The sequence below is a fragment of the Hippoglossus hippoglossus genome, chromosome 1 (genome assembly GCF_009819705.1).
Source record: "Hippoglossus hippoglossus isolate fHipHip1 chromosome 1, fHipHip1.pri, whole genome shotgun sequence".
Classification (NCBI taxonomy): Eukaryota; Metazoa; Chordata; class Actinopteri; order Pleuronectiformes; family Pleuronectidae; genus Hippoglossus; species Hippoglossus hippoglossus.
In genome coordinates, this window is record NC_047151.1 from 27,810,717 (window position 1) to 27,830,089 (window position 19,373).

General features: G+C 41.8%; 1 protein-coding gene across 1 annotated transcript in view; it reads left to right on the forward strand.

The window, feature by feature from the left end:
* Positions 1 to 19,373, forward strand: part of LOC117754516 (hemicentin-2-like) — a 541,775-nt gene that overhangs the window by 506,600 nt on the left and 15,802 nt on the right. Inside the window, exons 17-18 of the mRNA XM_034573444.1 lie at positions 10,990 to 11,071; positions 11,505 to 11,565. Coding sequence (XP_034429335.1) covers positions 10,990 to 11,071; positions 11,505 to 11,565 — 143 coding nt within the window. The remainder of the gene's footprint in view (positions 1 to 10,989; positions 11,072 to 11,504; positions 11,566 to 19,373) is intronic.

Sequence of the window (19,373 nt, forward strand, 5' to 3'; positions counted from 1 at the left end):
AAGATATTTCCTTCACTGTGCACATTCACGTGACGAGCAAACAGCTCTCAGCAGACAGACAGTGGTGAAAACAAAACCCTGCTTCTGTGCACATGTCACACATACACCTCCCAGCAGGGGGAGCAGTGGCTCATTAACATTTTAAGAGACACGCCCACAAACAGGCCACTCTGAACAGGGCTCTTCACACGTTTTATTAGAAAAGAAACTGTCTTTATATTCAGTCAGAACATCGAGAAAAGTTGTTTTTGTAAATGTTTCGTCCTGCACCTTTAAGTATTGTGATTTTGTGAAATGATAAAGTAAAAGTTATTTCATCATAGTTTCACCTGGATCATTGAGATCATCACTCATTGGATCAGCCGCTGCAGTTTTCCTCTCTGTGACTCTCCTCTCCGTGTTCCTACTGATCAGGTGAGCAAATCTGTTCCACTAAAGCTTTGTACGATGAATTCCTGAAAATCTGTCCTGTTAAATTAAATCAACTCAATTATTATGTATATTGTTTGTTATTTGGTTCAATTGATCAGAAGAAAGAGAAACTCTCAGCAATCTGCTGATCCTGGGGACAGACTTGACCACAGTGAGCAGGTGAGACACACAGTTCAGCGTCCAATCCTTTCAAACGCCACTATTTCTCACGTCAAACCCTTTTCTCTGTCATGTGAAGATTAAAAACTAGTTATTAAAATCACAGTCAAAATTGCCATTGTAAAAACAATCATCTGGTGTTTGAATTTCCTTCTGGTAATCTATCCATTTAAGCAAATTGCTGAGTGTTATAATTTTCTGTGCTGTGCGGTTTGTTCAACAGTTTTTGCTGAACTATGACACTTGATGCTGCTCTAAGTTTGTTGATTTGTAACATGTGCTGCTTTAAATCTTGTGGAAGTTTGTGAAAGATTGTATTGATTGGTTCAGATATCTTTAGTGTGGAGCACTGTAATGTGGAGCAGATCACCATTGGGTGTGGCTGTGTAATACCTTGATTTTGCGTTGTTCTGTCTGAGACTAAGTGTGTGTGAGACTGCTGTTCGTAGTCTGTGTCGTTGGGACAAATAAAGTCAGTGTTGGCTGCGTGTGGATGCAGCTCTATAATTAAAGGTTGATCCACAGAGCAGTCGTGTTCTTTCATATCTGTATTTAGTGAGTATGTTGCCCTTTGACGTGAATTTGAGGTAATTGTGTTACGAGTTTGGAGAGATAGCGCTGTGTGGCATTGAGTGTCGGTGAGTAGGGCGCGGTGCATCGGCGAGACGGAGAGTTGTGTACTCGTTGCTGGTCGGAACAAGACTGAGAGAAAGAAGGGAGTTAAGGGGGTGTGGCCTATCCCCCTTCCTTCTCGCTCCTTCTAGTTTCTGTGAGCCTGACCTTTCTTTTTTTAAGTGCCTCTGTGTCTGTAGACCTGCAGTTGTATTAAAGTGTTATACAATTAAATGATACACACTATACACCCAAAATATAGTGCTAAAAGAGTTTTTATCAATGATTTGCTGACAGATAGTTTTGGGGTCTAGGGATTATATTGTGTGTAGCTCGACCTCTAATTAAATGATGTTACACAACTTGTTTTGACCAAACTTGGCTGCAGTACGTGAACATCCAGCTCCCAGATGTAGTCTTATCTGGACACAACCGATGTGAAAGTGCAAACACAAGTGGCTCACATACACACTAAGTGAGAAGTTTGTAGTGTTAGTGTTTGGAATTCAAACTGAAGACCTTCCCTCCTTTTGGTTTTTAGTAGAACCACATGTTTCCTGTCCTTGAAACACGTCTGGTGTAGAAGGAGACGCTTTAAATAAATCAATAGCTGCTATAGTTGGACTCTAACGTTGTCCATACTGCCACATGTACAAGATTCAAAAGCAAATTTGTGTTTGCAGCGTCTACCCAATCAGTCTGAGGAAAACTGTGACCTTCACTATGCCAGTGTCCACTTCATGAAGAGACAGACGGATCCCGTCTACTCCAACGTCGGATCAGCTGAACCCAGCAAACACAAGGAGGCGGAGGAGGTTGCGTACGCTTCTGTCAACTTTAACAGATCTGCCCCGAGGTGAGCAGCTCTTCATTCAGGACCATTATCCTCACTAACACCACAAAACATCATAAACAGAGATATATCCTATAGAAGTCATTTGTTTTTACCCTTTCATTTTCTTGTTTGTCTAAAAATGTGTATTTGTTAAAGGAGACATATTCTGCTCATATTCAGTTTGATCATTTTAATTAGTGACTTTAAAATGTTTAATGAGAAAACATCACTTTCCTCAGACTGTCTATTGCTGCAGCTCCTCTTTTCAGCCTCTGTCGCAAACACTTGGTTTTAGCTCCTGTCTCCTTAAGTCCCCCCCCTCCTGATAATGCCCAGTCTGCTCTGATTGGTCACCCGGCCCACTCTGTTGTGATTGGTTAACCACTTCCTGTGCGTGTAGGAAATCCTCCACTCTCACTTTACGAGGGACACATTCAATCTCAAATCATTTCTTATAGTTTAACTAGCGTTTCCGTGGTGAACGACATGTTTGTTTGAACCCGTGTGCAGCGGGCTCTCGTTTGGTGGGTGTGTCAGAGGTGTTCCCCAATCAGCAGCGACTGTTTTAAAAAGGCAGTGACACAATGGATTCTAAAGTTCTCTACAGATGCTGGTGTTAGAAGCTGCTGTTCCAGACGACGGAAGCAGAGACTGTGACATTCAGCCTGTATTGAAGCATTCAACACGTATTTTAACCCACATCATCTACCTCCGAGATGTTTTCCACGAGAACGCCAAGAATGACCTCCTCCGCTAACATTGTTGCAACACTTCGTAACACAATGTGTTCAACGCACCACTGTTTACGTTTAAATACTGCTTATGCTACGTTTGCTACAGCCCTGGCTTCTGCCGATGATGCAGAGGTACGGGCGGGACTACTGGTGAGGTGTTTCAGGAGCTTCATGTTCTCTGTGGGGCAGAGGAGCTCGTTTTACCAGGAGAGGAGCTCAGACTTTGGGCTTTTTAACTTTGCAGAACTTTGAAACTCAATATGTCTCCTTTAATACTACGTCTCCATGACCTCCTGATCATTTATTTGTTTTATCTCCTTTCAGAACCAGAGGTCAGGACACTGGAGAGGATCCAGCTGCATTGTACAGCACAGTCAAAAAACCTCCTGCTGTTTAGACCAACGTCTGGAAATCACCTTAGTCCCGATGGAAATATCTCAACAGCTGCGGGATGGATTTGAATAGAAGTTCATACAACTGTTCATGGTCCCCACAGGATGAATCCTACTTTGGTGACAGTCAGACTCCAGCATCATTGTTGAAGTGAATGTTCAGTTTTAAGTGACTTGTCTTGACAGCTAATGGATAAATTGACTTCGGTGACTCGACTTTTATCTGAAATATATCAGCAACTTGTAGAAGTTGTTAAAAACGCCACATTTAGCCTGAATGAAAAATATCAAACATTTTATAACTTGCAGCTTCAAACATGAAAATATCTGCGGTGTGAGTCAGACGGTCGACAAACTGTAAACTTGTAATTAACTTTTTTCTATTCATAAAATAATCAAAACAAGCATTATTAGTTAGTTGTAGTGTGACACTGCTGCCACTAGATGGTAGTAAAGAGTTTTACTGATAAAACCACAGAGAGGATTCTGTCTCTTTCACTTCTTTCTGTTTCTACACTATTGTTTCCAGCGTTTCCATCATCAGCCGATCAGTAGTTGTACTCATCTCCTCTGAGGACTGGAGGGACCACGTCTCATGTGGATGTGAGCTGCTACTTACGTGATGAACGCATTGAATGTGACCGTTAACACAAAGTGAACTGCTGACACCAGATGAGCTGTGTTGCCTCTGGTGTCTGTTCAAAGTTTGCATCAGGCCCATTGATTTCACTTTAGTGTTTTGTGGTATTTCTCACATCACGTGTTAAACACGTGAAGAAGAAGGAGTTAGGTGTGTTTTAATCCACCATGTTCACACGGCGGCCATTTTCCTCTGACGTCTCTCTCAGGGTGTGAAGCTCGAATGTTGTTACGAACAGAATAATGTTGTACTGCTGTGATCCAGGTTTATAAGTTATACAAAAAAGATTATATATTATTACTTATTCTTCATTAGGATTATTGATACATTATTATTATATTAGTTTTGCTAATTTTAGTAACATAATAAGTTTGTTTGCTGCACCTTTAGGAGACTGATGTTAATTATACTTTTTCTTTTTCTTCACAACATTATTCATATTTATAGTCTTGTTTATTTCATTTGTTGTTCACTCACAACTTCCTGTTTTCTAACTTTGTGATGTACAGTTTTGCAACAAAGCAGATTTGTTTTTTTATTCTGTTCATATATTTAAATTTTTACATTAAATGTGAAGCTCATTTCTTCCTATTTGCTATTGTTTTGAAACTCTTACTATATTTTAATCTCACTTCCAGTATTTGTTCTGTCTTTCGTTCGTCCTTTTCATAATAAAGCAGACGCCAAATGAGACATAAACACGCACATATTTATTGTCTTCTTCCCGTGAGTTGAACTGCTTGCGGGTCCCGTTGCAGAGACGAGGTGGATGAATGCTTGTGTGACCCTTGGTTACACTAGAAAGAGTGTAAATGTGGAGCAGGATCAGAGATACTAGGTAAACAGGAGCCCTGGACTTGAATATCAGTAACGAGAATTAACACCGGGATTACTTTGAATGAACTTGTATTAGAACACATAACCTGCAGTTCAAGTTTGTTTGACACTTACAATACAGCATAAATTTACCCAAAATAATGAACAAAAATAAATAAAATTTTAAAAAGTGTGCACATAAAAGTCCCTTCAACGTCCGTGAGTCCAGTCTTAAATGTCAAACTGGTGGATTGATCGTTGGGACCCAATCCGTCTTTGTACAGTGTCTGTCCTACCACACCGTGGAGTGAAGAGGGACATGGAAGTCTGAATCTCTCAAAGTTGATCCAACTGGAAAAAAGTAAGTAAATTAATTTACTTAATATTTACTTATTAATTTAACTTAAAAACTGTATTTACTAAATTTTGTAAGATTTGTCCAACTTAAAAACGGCAGGTGAAGTTAACTCTCAAAGTAAAACCAGCTCGTCTGATTTAACTGAATAGTTGTGTTTACTCTGGCTACAACCATATAACTGCGTTTTTAAACAAAAACGATCTCTCTCCACGTTCTGCTTGTGCTTTAATGTAGTATCAGACTAATCAGAACAATCAGTTCCAGAGTTGAGGTGGAGTTCATGTGAATTTCACAGTCGGGAACTAATTCTTCTGATTATTCCGACTCCACGTTAACGCACAACCAGAGCACAGTGGGAGGCTCCGCCCATCTAACCCAACAGTCGATGGTTCCTGTGTCGCTCTACTGCTCACGTGCACCTGTGCATGAGCTCATGAAGTCCAGTCTACACAAGTGAACAGTTTTACACGTGTATCAGACAAAACAAGTTTGACTCACATGAGTTGAATCCTCGTGAGAAATGAGTAAAGAACACTAAAGTAATGTAAGTTTACATAATTATGACCTTTTACAATGTATTGTTATGACCCAGTCTTCATATGGACTGGAGGTGTAAATAAACAGGAACTGACTTCTAACATGAGGTTAAAAGAAAGAATAATTCAACATGTTTTTTTAAGTCCAGTCTCAAGAAAGTAAAGAAAGTGGTAGATTCACTGTCAGGCTGCAGAACTACTCTCACTGTTATTTGCATGAAATATATTTGAATAAGTTCACGCATCATTTCCAAAATAAAAGAACATTTCTTCATTTTAACAAGGGGATTTACTGGTGTTTGTCCGTTCATGCATGTTAATGATGTAAAGAGGAAGGAAGCCAAGGTCTTAACTGATCTATGATTTCTATCTGTCATCGTGACTGACTGACAAACATCGTTTCTCAAGGGTGGAATCTAGCTGCTGATGTGGCTCCACCACAGAGACGTGTGAAGCAACGATGGGTTTGAGAGAAGCAGCGAGTTGCTTTGTCATCTTCCTTCTTTCTGTGTCAGGTACATCTACATTTACAGGAAAGCACTTTGTGTTATATCGTGTTTGTATGAAAAGTGTTTGAATAATTGTTCCAGTCTTTCTCATGGTTCCAGCTTCTTAATGTTTGGGGTTTTCCTGCATTTCTCTTAAATTACTTTGAGTAATTGTGAAGTTTGGATCATTGATTGGACAAAACAGTTATTGTGAAGGTGTCACTTTAGTCTCTGCTCTGCGTAGAGGTGATGTTATTCTGAGTTTCTAGATATTGTTATGCCTCAGTGCCGGTGACACCCAGTGACCTCAGGCATCTTGTTTTCAGGTCGTCTCGTTGTCTGATTCTTGTGAACGCAATATCTCAAGATCCCTTTGAGGGAGTTTCTTCAAATTTGGAACAAATGTTCATCACTTGATGAACTAATCAAAGCTCAAAGCTCAAAGGTCACAGTGACCTCATATGATTCTGGAAAAAGGAACACAGACTGAAAATGCTCTGGTTGGTGGAGGCATCCTACAGCAGGGTGGTAATTCTAGTTTGTGCTGTGGTTACAGTGGTGCAGGGTGCGGATCGCTGGGGAGTGAGGTGCACTCCTACTCAGATCTGTGCTGTAAAAGGATCGAAGGTGCAAATACGCTGCTCCTACTGGCACCCATCCAGAATAGATGACCTTGATGTTGCAGTGGAGCAAACGTACTGGTTTACTAAAGGGCAGGATAGTGAACCTGTGGATCTGAGAGCAGCCTCTGAGTACACAGGGCGTGTGCAGTATCACTGTGGAAACAAGGCCTGCACTCTGACCATCACAGACCTGAGAGACAGCGACTCGGATGTGTACCAGTTCAGGTTCATAACAAACCAACCTACTGGGAGTTTTACTGGTTCACCTGGAGTCTCCTTGTCTGTCACAGGTAACATTTCAGTTGGAAACAGTGAATCTATGGTTTGTTTATGTGGACAGCTCTGTCTAAAATGATGTGTGTGTTTCTTTACTTACACAGGTGTCCAGGTGATCAGCAAAAAAGCATCAGGTTGCTGGAGGGAGGACTGTTCATGGTCACGTGTGGAGTGTCAAACCAGTTGTCCTCCAACTCCCAGTCTGTCCTACATCTGGTACAAGAACGGACAAAAGACATCGGAACAAAAATCTTATAGCGCCTCCTTTTATTCAGCAGACAGCATTTCCTGTGCTGTGAGAGGCCACGAGGATTTCCCCTCTGCTCCAGTGTGTGAGTTTACTTCTTCCAATGACCAATGATGTTCTGCTCTTTTAACCTTCTTAGCTAATACACTGACTAGAGTCCGAAATGGATTTGAGGGCTGATGCAGAGTAAAAGAAAGTCTGACACATCAGCTGACATATCATATATTAAAAGAACATTGTCATTGATTCCTAAGATGTTTGTTATCAAACCTTTATGATAAATATTCTGCAGTTGAACAATGAATTTGAATGAGTCCAAACTAGAGTGGCAGTAGTAGTAGAGCACATTCCTCCACCAAGGCCCAACAGTCCATTCAATTCAATCAAGCTGCTCCATATTTCACACACTCCTCGATATCACTCCTCTAAATATGTCGGATCTTTTCCTTCAAGATCCATGAATTTGATTCTGGGAAAACGTGGACATTTTGAAAAACACGATCTTGCAATGCTAAAGAAAATAAAACTAAAATCCTGGATCTGCACCAAAATCTTTCCAGTAATTGTTGCGTAATTGTGCAACCACACCAACCAGCCAACGGACTGGGGTGAAAACATAACCTCTGGGTGGAGGTGATGTAAGCAAATCACAAATACAACCACATATGTAGAGCTGGAATTCAAAACGTCATCGTCTTTACTGTAAAGCTAAATGTAGCATCTTTTCTGCATTGTTTATTTCCTGACATGGGAAACAGCCATCTGTGAATTACTGTTAAATACAGCAGTAAAGATTATAGTTGTCATGGTGATAGTCAAAAGGTTTTTGTTTTTCAGGTGTCCATGGAAATTCATGCGACAGAGTGAATTACATCGACAGGAACATCTGTGCCTTTAAAGGCTCATCAGTGGACATCTCTTGCAGTTACAGCAGTCACTATTATTCTATCACTAAGTCCTGGTTCGTTGCTGAGCAGCAGTATCGCCCTCAAGCTGTGGACTTACTCAAAGACCCAGAGTTCACACATCGTGTTCAGGTCCTTGAACCAGAGCGAGGGCGCTCCACTCTGAGAATAATGAACCTGAGACTGAGCGATTCAGCCCAGTATCGCTTCAAATCACAGTGGTCTGAATGGGAGAGAAGTTTCCCTGGCACAACTCTGACTGTCACAGGTACTGAGGAACACTAAGTCACTGTGTTGTTCAGTGGTTCTCAACCTGGGGTCCCACAGCTGCTTCTATGTGTGTTTCCTGTTGACAGATCCAGATGTTCAGGTGATCTGGTCTCCGATTGGTCCAACACTGACTTGTCACAGCAGCTGTCTTCTCTCTGGTCGTCCCTCCTTTGTCTGGTACAAGAATGGAACAGAAATTCACGGGGAAACGTCTCCAGCTTTCAGGGGATTCCTTCACCCTGAAAACAGCTATTCCTGTGCTTATGAGCATCACCACTCGTCCCCTGTGTGTGAGTTGACTCCAAAATGTCCCGTGTGGAAACTTGAAAGGTTGAGCCTGGTGATTTTCTATATTTTAATAATTGTGAAAAAAAAAGTCCCTTGAAAAGACCAAATCAAAGTTTGTTATTAAAGCACTTTTCATATCCAACAGAATATAGACTAAGAGCAATAAAGCAAATACAAACTATTCTCTCCACCCATCCACACACAGAGAAAGACAAGATAACAGGAAGTGAGAAAAAGCTTTAATCACAGTGGCTCATCTTCCATTTTCACTTCATCTTTTCCCTTCAGATTTTGCATGTCTGTGAACAGGACACATGCAAATCCCACTCAGTGATTCACAAGACAGAGGTGACATGTTCAGTTTTGTGAAGTCTGTATTTAATACAAACAGTAATTACTTGGTAAAACTACTAAACACTAAAGGGGGCCTTCCTGTGTCCAAAAGTAAATCAAACACTCTTCTAAAGATGCTGAGAACCAGGGACGGCTGCAAACTATTAAAAGACTATATTCTATAAAGCCACATTCTCATGTAAAGATCTGTTTATATCCTGCAGATGCTCCGAAGGTTCCTTTAGTGCAGCTGAGTCAACCTGGAGACATTCTGAAGGGCAGCTCGGTGTCTCTGACCTGCAGCAGTGATGCTAACCCACCCCCTGCATACGCCTGGTACAAAAAGAACCAGACTTTGCTCAACAGAGCAGCTCAGCTGGTTTTCAGCTCCATCCCGTTGTCTGACTCTGGAGAATATTACTGCACAGCTGAGAATGCGCTGGGGAAGACAGCGTCTGAACGTATCTTAATAAATGTGAAATGTGAGTAAATATTTAGAAATATTCAAAAGCTGAGAGGTTTTGCACATCTTCAAAATTCCAGATGCTGCAACACTCTTCAAATCCATTAAAATCCATGTAAATCCAGATGCTCCACAGTCCTCCTCTGTGTCAGTGAGTCCCTCTGGTGAGATCATGGAGGGCAGCTCGGTGACTCTGACCTGCAGCAGTGATGCTAACCCAGCAGCTAATTACACCTGGTACAAGGAGAACCGAACTCTGCTTCAAGGACCAGAGGGCGTTTATCGTCTCTCCTCCATCAGCTCTGGGGACAGCGGGGTCTACTCCTGCAAGTCTGAGAATCAGTACGGACGGATCAACTCCACGTCTCTACACTTAGACGTCCAGTGTGAGTAGAAAACATCCACATATCCATGAAACCCAGCACTGTCTCGCAATCTTACAGAAAGTTCCTGGGTCCGCCCCCTTATCTGGATTCACACCAAACTTGCCTGAGTTCTTCCCTGACCCGTACCTCATCCTACCTTCAGGTTTCATGCTAATCGACTCAGTAGTTTTTGTGTAATCTTGCTTAAAATCAACAACCAACAAACAAACGGACTGGGGTGAAAACATCTGTTGTTGCATAGCTACACTATATGACGTCATTTTCTAAACTCATAGTGACGACATTCCCACCATATGATCATAGATTATTTTTCAGTGTATATAAGCTTCAGGTCGTCTCTATAGTCCTATTAGAGGCAGGAATACAGCAGATAGGCAGTTTTAAGGATGCATGATGTAAATCTCTAACTTCTTTGTGACATTACTTATAAGTCATCTATCCATTATATGATGGGGAATAATGTTCTGATCAGTATATGATTTAGTCTTTCTGCTATTTGTGGAAATATCTTGGAAAATGTGTCTTTTGGGTCAAATCTTTGCTCATCTTGACCTCTGACCTTTGACCGATCAGCTGCAAAAGTTAATATTCACTATAATATTCAGTAAGTTTGGTTCATGTGTTGAGTTATTTTGTACATTCACACACACGGGCTGAAAACAAAACCCTCAGTACCTGCTTCTGTCTGTGCTGGCGCCCCGGGTTAATAATGATCATCTATATTCAAGTAGCACTTATCAAAACCAGAGATTGAAAAGTTCTTCACTTTGGTTAATGAATATTTCTGAGTTGATTTCATGATCTTGCATGTTTTACACCAGACGCTCCAAAGCCTCCCTCTGTGTCAGTGAGTCCCTCTGGTGAGATCATGGAGGGCAGCTCGGTGACTCTGACCTGCAGCAGTGATGCTAACCCAGCAGCTAATTACACCTGGTCCAAGGAGGACGAGGACTCACCAAAAGCATCAGGACAAATCTTCACCATCACTGATATCACAGCTGAACATGGTGGAAAGTATCAGTGTGAGGTCCAGAACACACAAGGACGTAGTAAGGCCACCTTACATCTGACTGTTGCAGCAGGTGAGTCATGTGAAGTCCTAACACCTTTAAAGGTTCTGGAGCTGTGTATTGACTTTAGCTCCGAGTCAAACATCCTGCAACATTCCCTGTTCATCCATTGTGTGATTTCTCCAGGTGCATGGAAATCAGCAGTGACTGGAACAACCACAGCTCTTCTCCTGGTGGTCATACTCCTCGCTGTCTTCCTGTGGATCAGGTGACTCAGTCACACAGTGACGCTACTGAATAGAAACATACAGTTCGTAATAAGACCTCACAGGCAAGTCTGAATAGAGGCTGGATTTTCAAAATAAAAGCACCCACATGGTTAGAGGAGAGAAACTTATTGCATGTCACAAAAATACAAACTACCACAAACAGGAACCAAGTTCTGGTACACACACACACACACACACACACACACACACACACACACACACACACACACACACACACACACACACACACACTCACACACACACACACACACACTGACTCCTCTGATCGCCTCTCTCTCTCTCTCTCTCTGTCTCTCTCTCTGTCTCTCTCTCTCTCTCTCTCTCTCTCTCTCTCTCTCTCTCTCTCTATCTCTCTTTCTCTGGAGGAGTTTTCTAGTTCATCCAACTGTTTATTTCTTTCCTCCCATCTAGAAGAAACAAGTCCTTCACACAACAGCGTGAGTGCGGTGAGAGACCAGAAGACAGAGCGCAGGTAAATGAATAGTTTCATTTCAAAGCACTTGATCTCCACTCTTCAAGGCTGCCTCATTAACCGGTGGCGTTCTGCATCATTGTGATTTGATGAGAAGGGTCAGACCATGAATGTCTTGGGAGGTCATATTCCTTTACTCTAACAAAAAGCTTAAACTCCATGAGGGAGAAACTGACTGGATCTCTTATGCCTCTGTGCCGGCGACAGCCAATGGCCAGAGGCGTTATGTTTACAGGTTGTCCGTCTGTCCGATGGCGACTGTGGAGGTCAAAGGTCAAGGTGACTGTGACCTCCCTAAACTATTTTTAGCCTCATGAACAGATTGAGAGAATCATTTCAAATTTGGCACAAATGTTCACTGACACTCATGAATGACCTGATTGGTCAAAGGTCAAGGCCACAGTGGCCACACCAACATGTTCTGGGCCTTTTGAACATGATATCTCAAATCTGCCTTTAAGGAATTTCTTGAAACTTTGACTTAAAGATGAACAGATTGGATTTTGTCACGATGGTCTCATATGAGGAAGGAAATAAATGTATGAATATTGAAACTGCACTGGTTGGAGGAGGCGCACAACCGAAGGGCAGTAATTCTAGTTAGGGAGTAAAATGTAGAGTGAATGTTTCATGGTGGTGACACCGGGTTCATCTGTTAAGAAGATGAGCTGGTGACCAGCAGGGAAAAACAGAAAGCTCCAAGATCACTGCTGCCATCACAGTTTGATTCAGCAGAGTAGGATCAGGCCCACAACAAAGAGAAACTCTCAGTACCCAACAAGTTAAAGAGTAAGACACAGATTCCAGCCTGATCCCAGCTAGTATTTTACTGTACGACCAGATTTCAGCTGCGGCACACACACGACCAGCAGAGCTGCACGATGGCGTTAATTACCCTTCGGTTTACAAGGAATGTTCATGGCGTGTTCTACTCTTGATATACAGCAGCATAGTTCGTGCAGGGTGTGTTCTCCGGTGCCACATAGTGGACACAGGAAGCATGTACACAGCTGCACACTCCACGCCGGAATTAGCATCTTTCTCAATCGTGCAGTGTCGGACGGTTGAGAAAAGTAAACCACTTTGTCCACTGGCTGGATCGGGGGGGGGGGCAGGCCTGTTCAACGCTGCTTACAGCTTTAGTTGAGGAAGATTCAGGTTTGGTGGGAACAGCCACTAAAGTTGTTTCTCACACTCTGTTAAATGAAGAAATTCACAGTTTGTAAAAACCACAAGTTACTTCTTTGTTTTAGGTTCCCATCTCCTCCAACGTCGGATCAGCTGAACCCAGCAAACACAAGGAGGCGGAGGAGGTTGCGTACGCTTCTGTCAACTGTAACAGATCTGCCCCGAGGTTAGCAGCTCTTCATTCAGGACCATTATCCTCACTAACACCACAAAACATCAGAAACAGAACACAATGTGTATTTGTTGAAGGAGACATATTCTGCTCATATTCAGTTTGATCATTTTAATTAGTGTTGTGACTTTAAAATGTTTAATGTTCAGAAAACATCACTTTCCTCAGACTGTCTATTGCTGCAGCTCCTCTTTTCAGCCTCTGTCTCAAACACTTGGTTTTAGCTCCTGTCTCTTTAAGTCCCCACCCCTCCTGATAATGCCCAGTCTGCTCTGATTGGTCACCCGGCCCACTCTGTTGTGATTGGTTAACCACTTCCTGTGCGTGTAGGAAATCCTCCACTCTCACTTTACGAGGGACACATTCAATCTCAAATCATTTCTTATAGTTTAACTAGCGTTTCCGTGGTGAACGACATGTTTGTTTGAACCCGTGTGCAGCGGGCTCTCGTTTGGTGGGTGTGTCAGAGGTGTTCCCCAATCAGCAGCGACTGTTTTAAAAAGGCAGTGACACAATGGATTCTAAAGTTCTCTACAGATGCTGGTGTTAGAAGCTGCTGTTCCAGACGACGGAAGCAGAGACTGTGACATTCAGCCTGTATTGAAGCATTCAACACGTATTTTAACCCACATCATCTACCTCCGAGATGTTTTCCACGAGAACGCCAAGAATGACCTCCTCTGCTAACATTTTTGCAACACTTAGCAACACAAGGTGTTCAACGCACCACTGTTTACGTTTAAATACTGCTTATGCTACGTTTGCTACAGCCCTGGCTTCTGCCGATGATGCAGAGGTACGGGCGGGACTACTGGTGAGGTGTTTCAGGAGCTTCATGTTTTCTGTGGGGCAGAGGAGCTCGTTTTACCAGGAGTGGAGCTCAGACTTTGGGCTTTTTAACTTTGCAGAACTTTGAAACTCAATATGTCTCCTTTAATACTACGTCTCCATGACCTCCTTTAATACTACGTCTCCATGACCTCCTGATCATTTATTTGTTTTATCTCCTTTCAGAACCAGAGGTCAGGACACTGGAGAGGATCCAGCTGCATTGTACAGCACAGTCAAAAAACCTCCTGCTGTTTAGACCAACGTCTGGAAATCACCTGAGTCCCGATGGAAATATCTCAACAGCTGCGGGATGGATTTGAATAGAAGTTCATACAACTGTTCATGGTCCCCACAGGATGAATCCTTCTTTGGTGACAGTCAGACTCCAGCATCATTGTTGAAGTGAATGTTCAGTTTTAAGTGACTTGTCTTGACAGCTAAGGGATAAATTGCCCCGAGGATGAATCCAAACGACTTCGGTGACTCGACTTTTATCTGAAATATATCAGCAACTTGTAGAAGTTGTTAAAAACGCCACATTTAGCCTGAATGAAAAATATCAAACATTTTATAACTTGCAGCTTCAGTGTGTCAGACGGTCGACAAACTGTAAACTTGTAATTAACCTTTTTCTATTCATAAAATAATCAAAACAAGCATTATTAGTTAGTTGTAGTGTGACACTGCTGCCACTAGATGGTAGTAAAGAGTTTTACTGATAAAACCACAGAGAGGATTCTGTCTCTTTCACTTCTTTCTGTTTCTACACTATTGTTTCCAGCGTTTCCATCATCAGCCGATCAGGAGTTGTACTCATTTCCTCTGAGGACTGGAGGGACCACGTCTCATGTGGATGTGAGCTGCTACTTACGTGATGAACGCCTTGAATGTGACCGTTAACACAAAGTGAACTGCTGACACCAGATGAGCTGTGTTGCCTCTGGTGTCTGTTCAAAGTTTGCATCAAGCCCATTGATTTCACTTTAGTGTTTTGTGGTATTTCTCACATCACGTGTTAAACACGTGAAGAAGAAGGAGTTAGGTGTGTTTTAATCCACCATGTTCACACGGCGGCCATTTTCCTCTGACGTCTCTCTCATGGTGTGAAGCTCGAATGTTGTTACAAACAGAATAATGTTGTACTGCTGTGATCCAGGTTTATAAGTAACACAAAAAAGATTATATATTATCACTTATTCTTCATCAGGATTATTGATTCATTATATTAGTTTTGGTAATTTTAGTACATAAGTTTGTTTGCTGCACCTTTAGGAGACTTATGTTAATTATACTTTTTCTTTTTCTTCACAACATTATTCATATTTATAGTCTTGTTTATTTCATTTGTTGTTCACTCACAACTTCCTCTTTTCTAACTTTGTGATGTACAGTTTTGCAACAAAGCAGATTTTCTTTCAGGATCATTAAAAGTTGTTTTTTTATTCAGTTCATATATTTTTATTTTTACATTAAATGTGAAGTTCATTTGTTCCTATTTGCTATTGTTTTGAAACTCTTACTATATTTTAATCTCACTTCCACTATTTGTTCTGTCTTTCGTTCGTCCTTTTCATAATAAAGCTAGTCAGACGTGACTTCCAACACGCACATATTTATTGTCTTCTTCCCGTGAGTTGAACTGCTTGCGGGTCCCGTTGCAGAGACGAGGTGGATGAATGCTTGTGTGACCCTTGGTTACACTAGAAAGAGTGTAAATGTGGAGCAGGATCAGAGACACGAGGTAAACAGGAGCCCTGGACTTGAATATCAGTAACGAGAATTAACACCGGGATTACTTCGAATGAACTTGTATTAGAACACATAACCTGCAGTTCAAGTTTGTTTGACACTTACAATACAGCATAAATTTACCCAAAATAATAAACAAAAATAAATAAAATAAAAAGTGTGCACATAAAAGTCCCTTCAACGTCCATGAGTCCAGTCTTAAATGTCAAACTGGTGGATTGATCGTTGGGGCCCAGTCGGTCTTTGTACAGTGTCTGTCCTACCACACCGTGGAGTGAAGAGGAACATGGAAGTCTGAATCTCTCTCAAAGATCTGCATGTTGGCTCGCCATCCAGTTAACTGGAGTCTTGGTTCTTCGGTGGATGTCCTCTCTGGCACCGGAGAATTCGTCTCTCACCAAAAACCTGAGCGTTGAATAGTAAGAATCCCTGCACCTTCCAACAGGTCAGCAGGGTGACCTCACACTTCCACACGATATAACAGAATCTGAGCAAAGCTGGTAGTGTGCTTGTAGCTTGAGCAGCAAAATGGCCGACAGGATACAGACAGGTAAAAAAAACTCTCCACAGAGTAGATTCACCAGAGAGGACGACTGGGTACCTCCCCCTACTGGCTAGAAAAGGTAACAGCAGGTCACCCAATGAGCCACTACAGTGTTATACAAAGGGTACAATCTCTTTCTCTATAGCACTTATACAATATATAATATTGCAGCCTTCAGGATGTATTTTGACTGATTTTGCAGTGTGGGCTACACTTGCGTGCTGTGTGAATGTGTGTATATGAGGTGGCCTGACGTCTAGTTCAAGTCAACTGGTAGCTTAACGCAGTGGTTCTCAACCTTTTTTCAGGGATGTACCCCCTTTTAAAAAAACTTCAGCCGAGTACCCCCTAACCAGCGCAAAGCATTTTTGGTTGAAAGAAAGATGTAATCCACAGTGCTGTGCCATTAGTGTCTGATTTATTAAACTTTGTAACTAGACACTTTCAAATTTAAAACTCCATCAATGTGCATAACATTGCTCATTTGTAGTGGTCTCTTTTGAACTATTTGGAAATAAAAATAACTAAAGACTTTGGTGAACTTTGCTTTGTTTTGATCACAGTCATTGCAGAGAAGGAGGCCTCACATAAATATGTGGAGGCAAAGGGTAGTAGCTGCTCCAAAGCTTTCTGTCCCAGGTGAGGGTGCTCCTGCTTCACACACACCCAAAACTGTGTGAGTGTGGATGTGGCAAACTTCATCTGGAGGCCCCGGTCAGATGACACTTCCAGGAGTTTTTCCTGATAAGTGACAGGTAGCTTGTTTCCGTTTGCTTCGGGGAGGCTTTTCGCATCGTGTCTTGAGATGACCTGAATTCAGAAAGTTTCCTCTTAAAAAACTCAGGTGGCTCACCAACATGACTTTCATGTTTTGTCTGGAGATGCTGCTGAAGATGTGCTGGCTTCATGCCACTGTTGGCTAATCTCTCCCCACAGAAAAAACACAAAGTGTAAATCTAATCTATGTTATTGTTAATATTGTTGAAGTGTCTTTCTGTTATTTTATTGTGAAATATTTGCTCGCTTTAAGGTCAGACATTTTCATTTCCGTTTTTGTATTGCATGCTTTTATTTTGAAAGTGTTCCGGTAGAGACGCGGACTTCCTGTTATCAATGTGTTTTCGCGCCCCTCCGAAGAGGCACGAGCTCTCACGGTGTTTAGGGAAGTTTCAAACAAACCTGGAAACATCAGTTAAAGTCTCGACCATCTTCCGGGGGACATGCTCCACAAAGCCTTGGGTGGGTGGCAGCTCGTGGACCTAAATCCCATGAAAACATATTGTTGTGGATACTGACGGAAGTTTGCCGGCTCTGGTTTCGCCTTCTCTGGCTCTTGTCCCTCGTGTTTTCAGCGGCATCGCTGCTGCGCTTCAACCGCGACTCCATTGTTTGAGTTTTCAAGGCGGCAGTGATGACAGGTGATGACAGGTGACGACAGGTGCTGACAGGTGATGACAGGTGGTGACAGGTGATGACAGGTGCCGACAGGTGGCGTGTGCCAGGTTGGGTCAAACCATCCTGGTATGGGGGAGACTCTGGGTTTTTAGGATAATGAAATTGAATAGCCTGCTGAATATAAAATTCAGTTCATGAACTTACACTTATATTTTATTGAATATTTATTAAATAACAATTTTTAAAGGATTTTTGAATGGATGCTAATTTTAAATGTATTTTTAAAAAATCTCACGTACCCCCTGGAGTGCCTTCACGTACCCCCATTTGAGAACCACTGCTTTAGAGGACTGGTTTCTATGAGTGATTGAACTCTGCTGCAGCTCGATTGAATGGAGGCAGATTGAATTGATGGAGGCTGGCATGTGCACACATAGACACCAAAGGGGGCTTGAGCCACTGCCCTTTTCCTTCCTCGAGAGAAAGTGCCCTTTTTTAAATACATGAATATTATATTCCTGTTTGCGCACAGCTTCCCTGTCAAACAATTGAAAATATATGAATATTCAAAATTTTATTTTAATAACCAAATTTATTGAATGCCGAAAGGCACACCATTTTATGGTATCACGTTTAATGCATTATTGCACAACATAATGGAGCCCCGCGTGAGGCAGAGTACAGTTGGCAAATTCATAATTATGTAATATAAATTATTTCATTTTTGGCCAATGCCAGAAATAAGTGGAATTTTGAATTTTCAGTCAAGCCAAAGGTTTGATTCAGTTCCACTAGTCTGCCACCGGAGTAGACATTCAACCGTACTTACAAACAAGTGCAATGTGGTGAAATTTAATTTATTCATAAATTAAATGTTTATTAATAATTAATTATTCATAACTACCACTTTAAGTCCTCATAGTGTTACGCTAAAAGATTGCTATTGTTGCTAATAACTCCAATATTTTTTGTGGAAAATTTAAGAATTTCTTTTAATATTTGAATATCACATATTCAATGTTAACTGGTCAAGCTGTGAAATTTCCTGTAACTGTTAAGTGCTTTTGAATTAAGACATAGCGTGCCACCGGCCCTATGGAACAGAGCTTGTACCTGGCTGTTACTGCCAAGCATTTCAGCTGAAGTTGGATAAGAGAACCTGAGAAAGAGCCACAGCGTGCTTCCAGCCCTGTGAAGTTATAGAACCCCGAACTGTCACTGCCCTGCATATCAGTTAGTGTGATTAAAAGTTTGGTGAACTGTTTAACCCACCGTAGTTTTGGTTAGGCTAGTGTACAATCAAACCTACACTACAAGGTGTCTGCCAGTGCAACACCAAAGCCAACCACACTGCTTTGTTGATTTATAAACTTGTAAATCTAATCTTTCAATTTCAGACCCAACAATGGAGAACCCCTGTGTAGAACAGTTTGTTTCTTCCCTAGCACAGAGCCTGACCCCTGGCTATCCTGAATTCATCAGCAAGTTGAACTTCAGTGAGTGTAATAAAGAAATAGATTCACTACTTAACGACAGGAAGAGGAAACAGCTTCCTAACTTCCCATCTCTCTGACTCTGACACTGATGACACATGTAGTTTATCCTCCAGAACACATTGTGCCTCATATACTTCTCATCCACTGATGCATGACACATTTTTCCGTGCACAACTCTCCGTAGTGGGGAGTTCAACATTCAAGAATGTTTTAGCACCTCCCCCTCAACCAGAGAGACCTGCAGCAGGTGATGCACGTGCCCGGACCTCACAGTGTCCTCGCTTTGATTTGCTTCAGTTTCTAGTTAAAGATATTGAACAATTTGATCCAGAAAACTGTGATAACAATATTGATAATTACTTTAGGGAACTAGATCTCAGCCGAGGTGATGTGCCAAATGCACCAGAAAGAGAGAAGGTTAGACTTGTGTTAA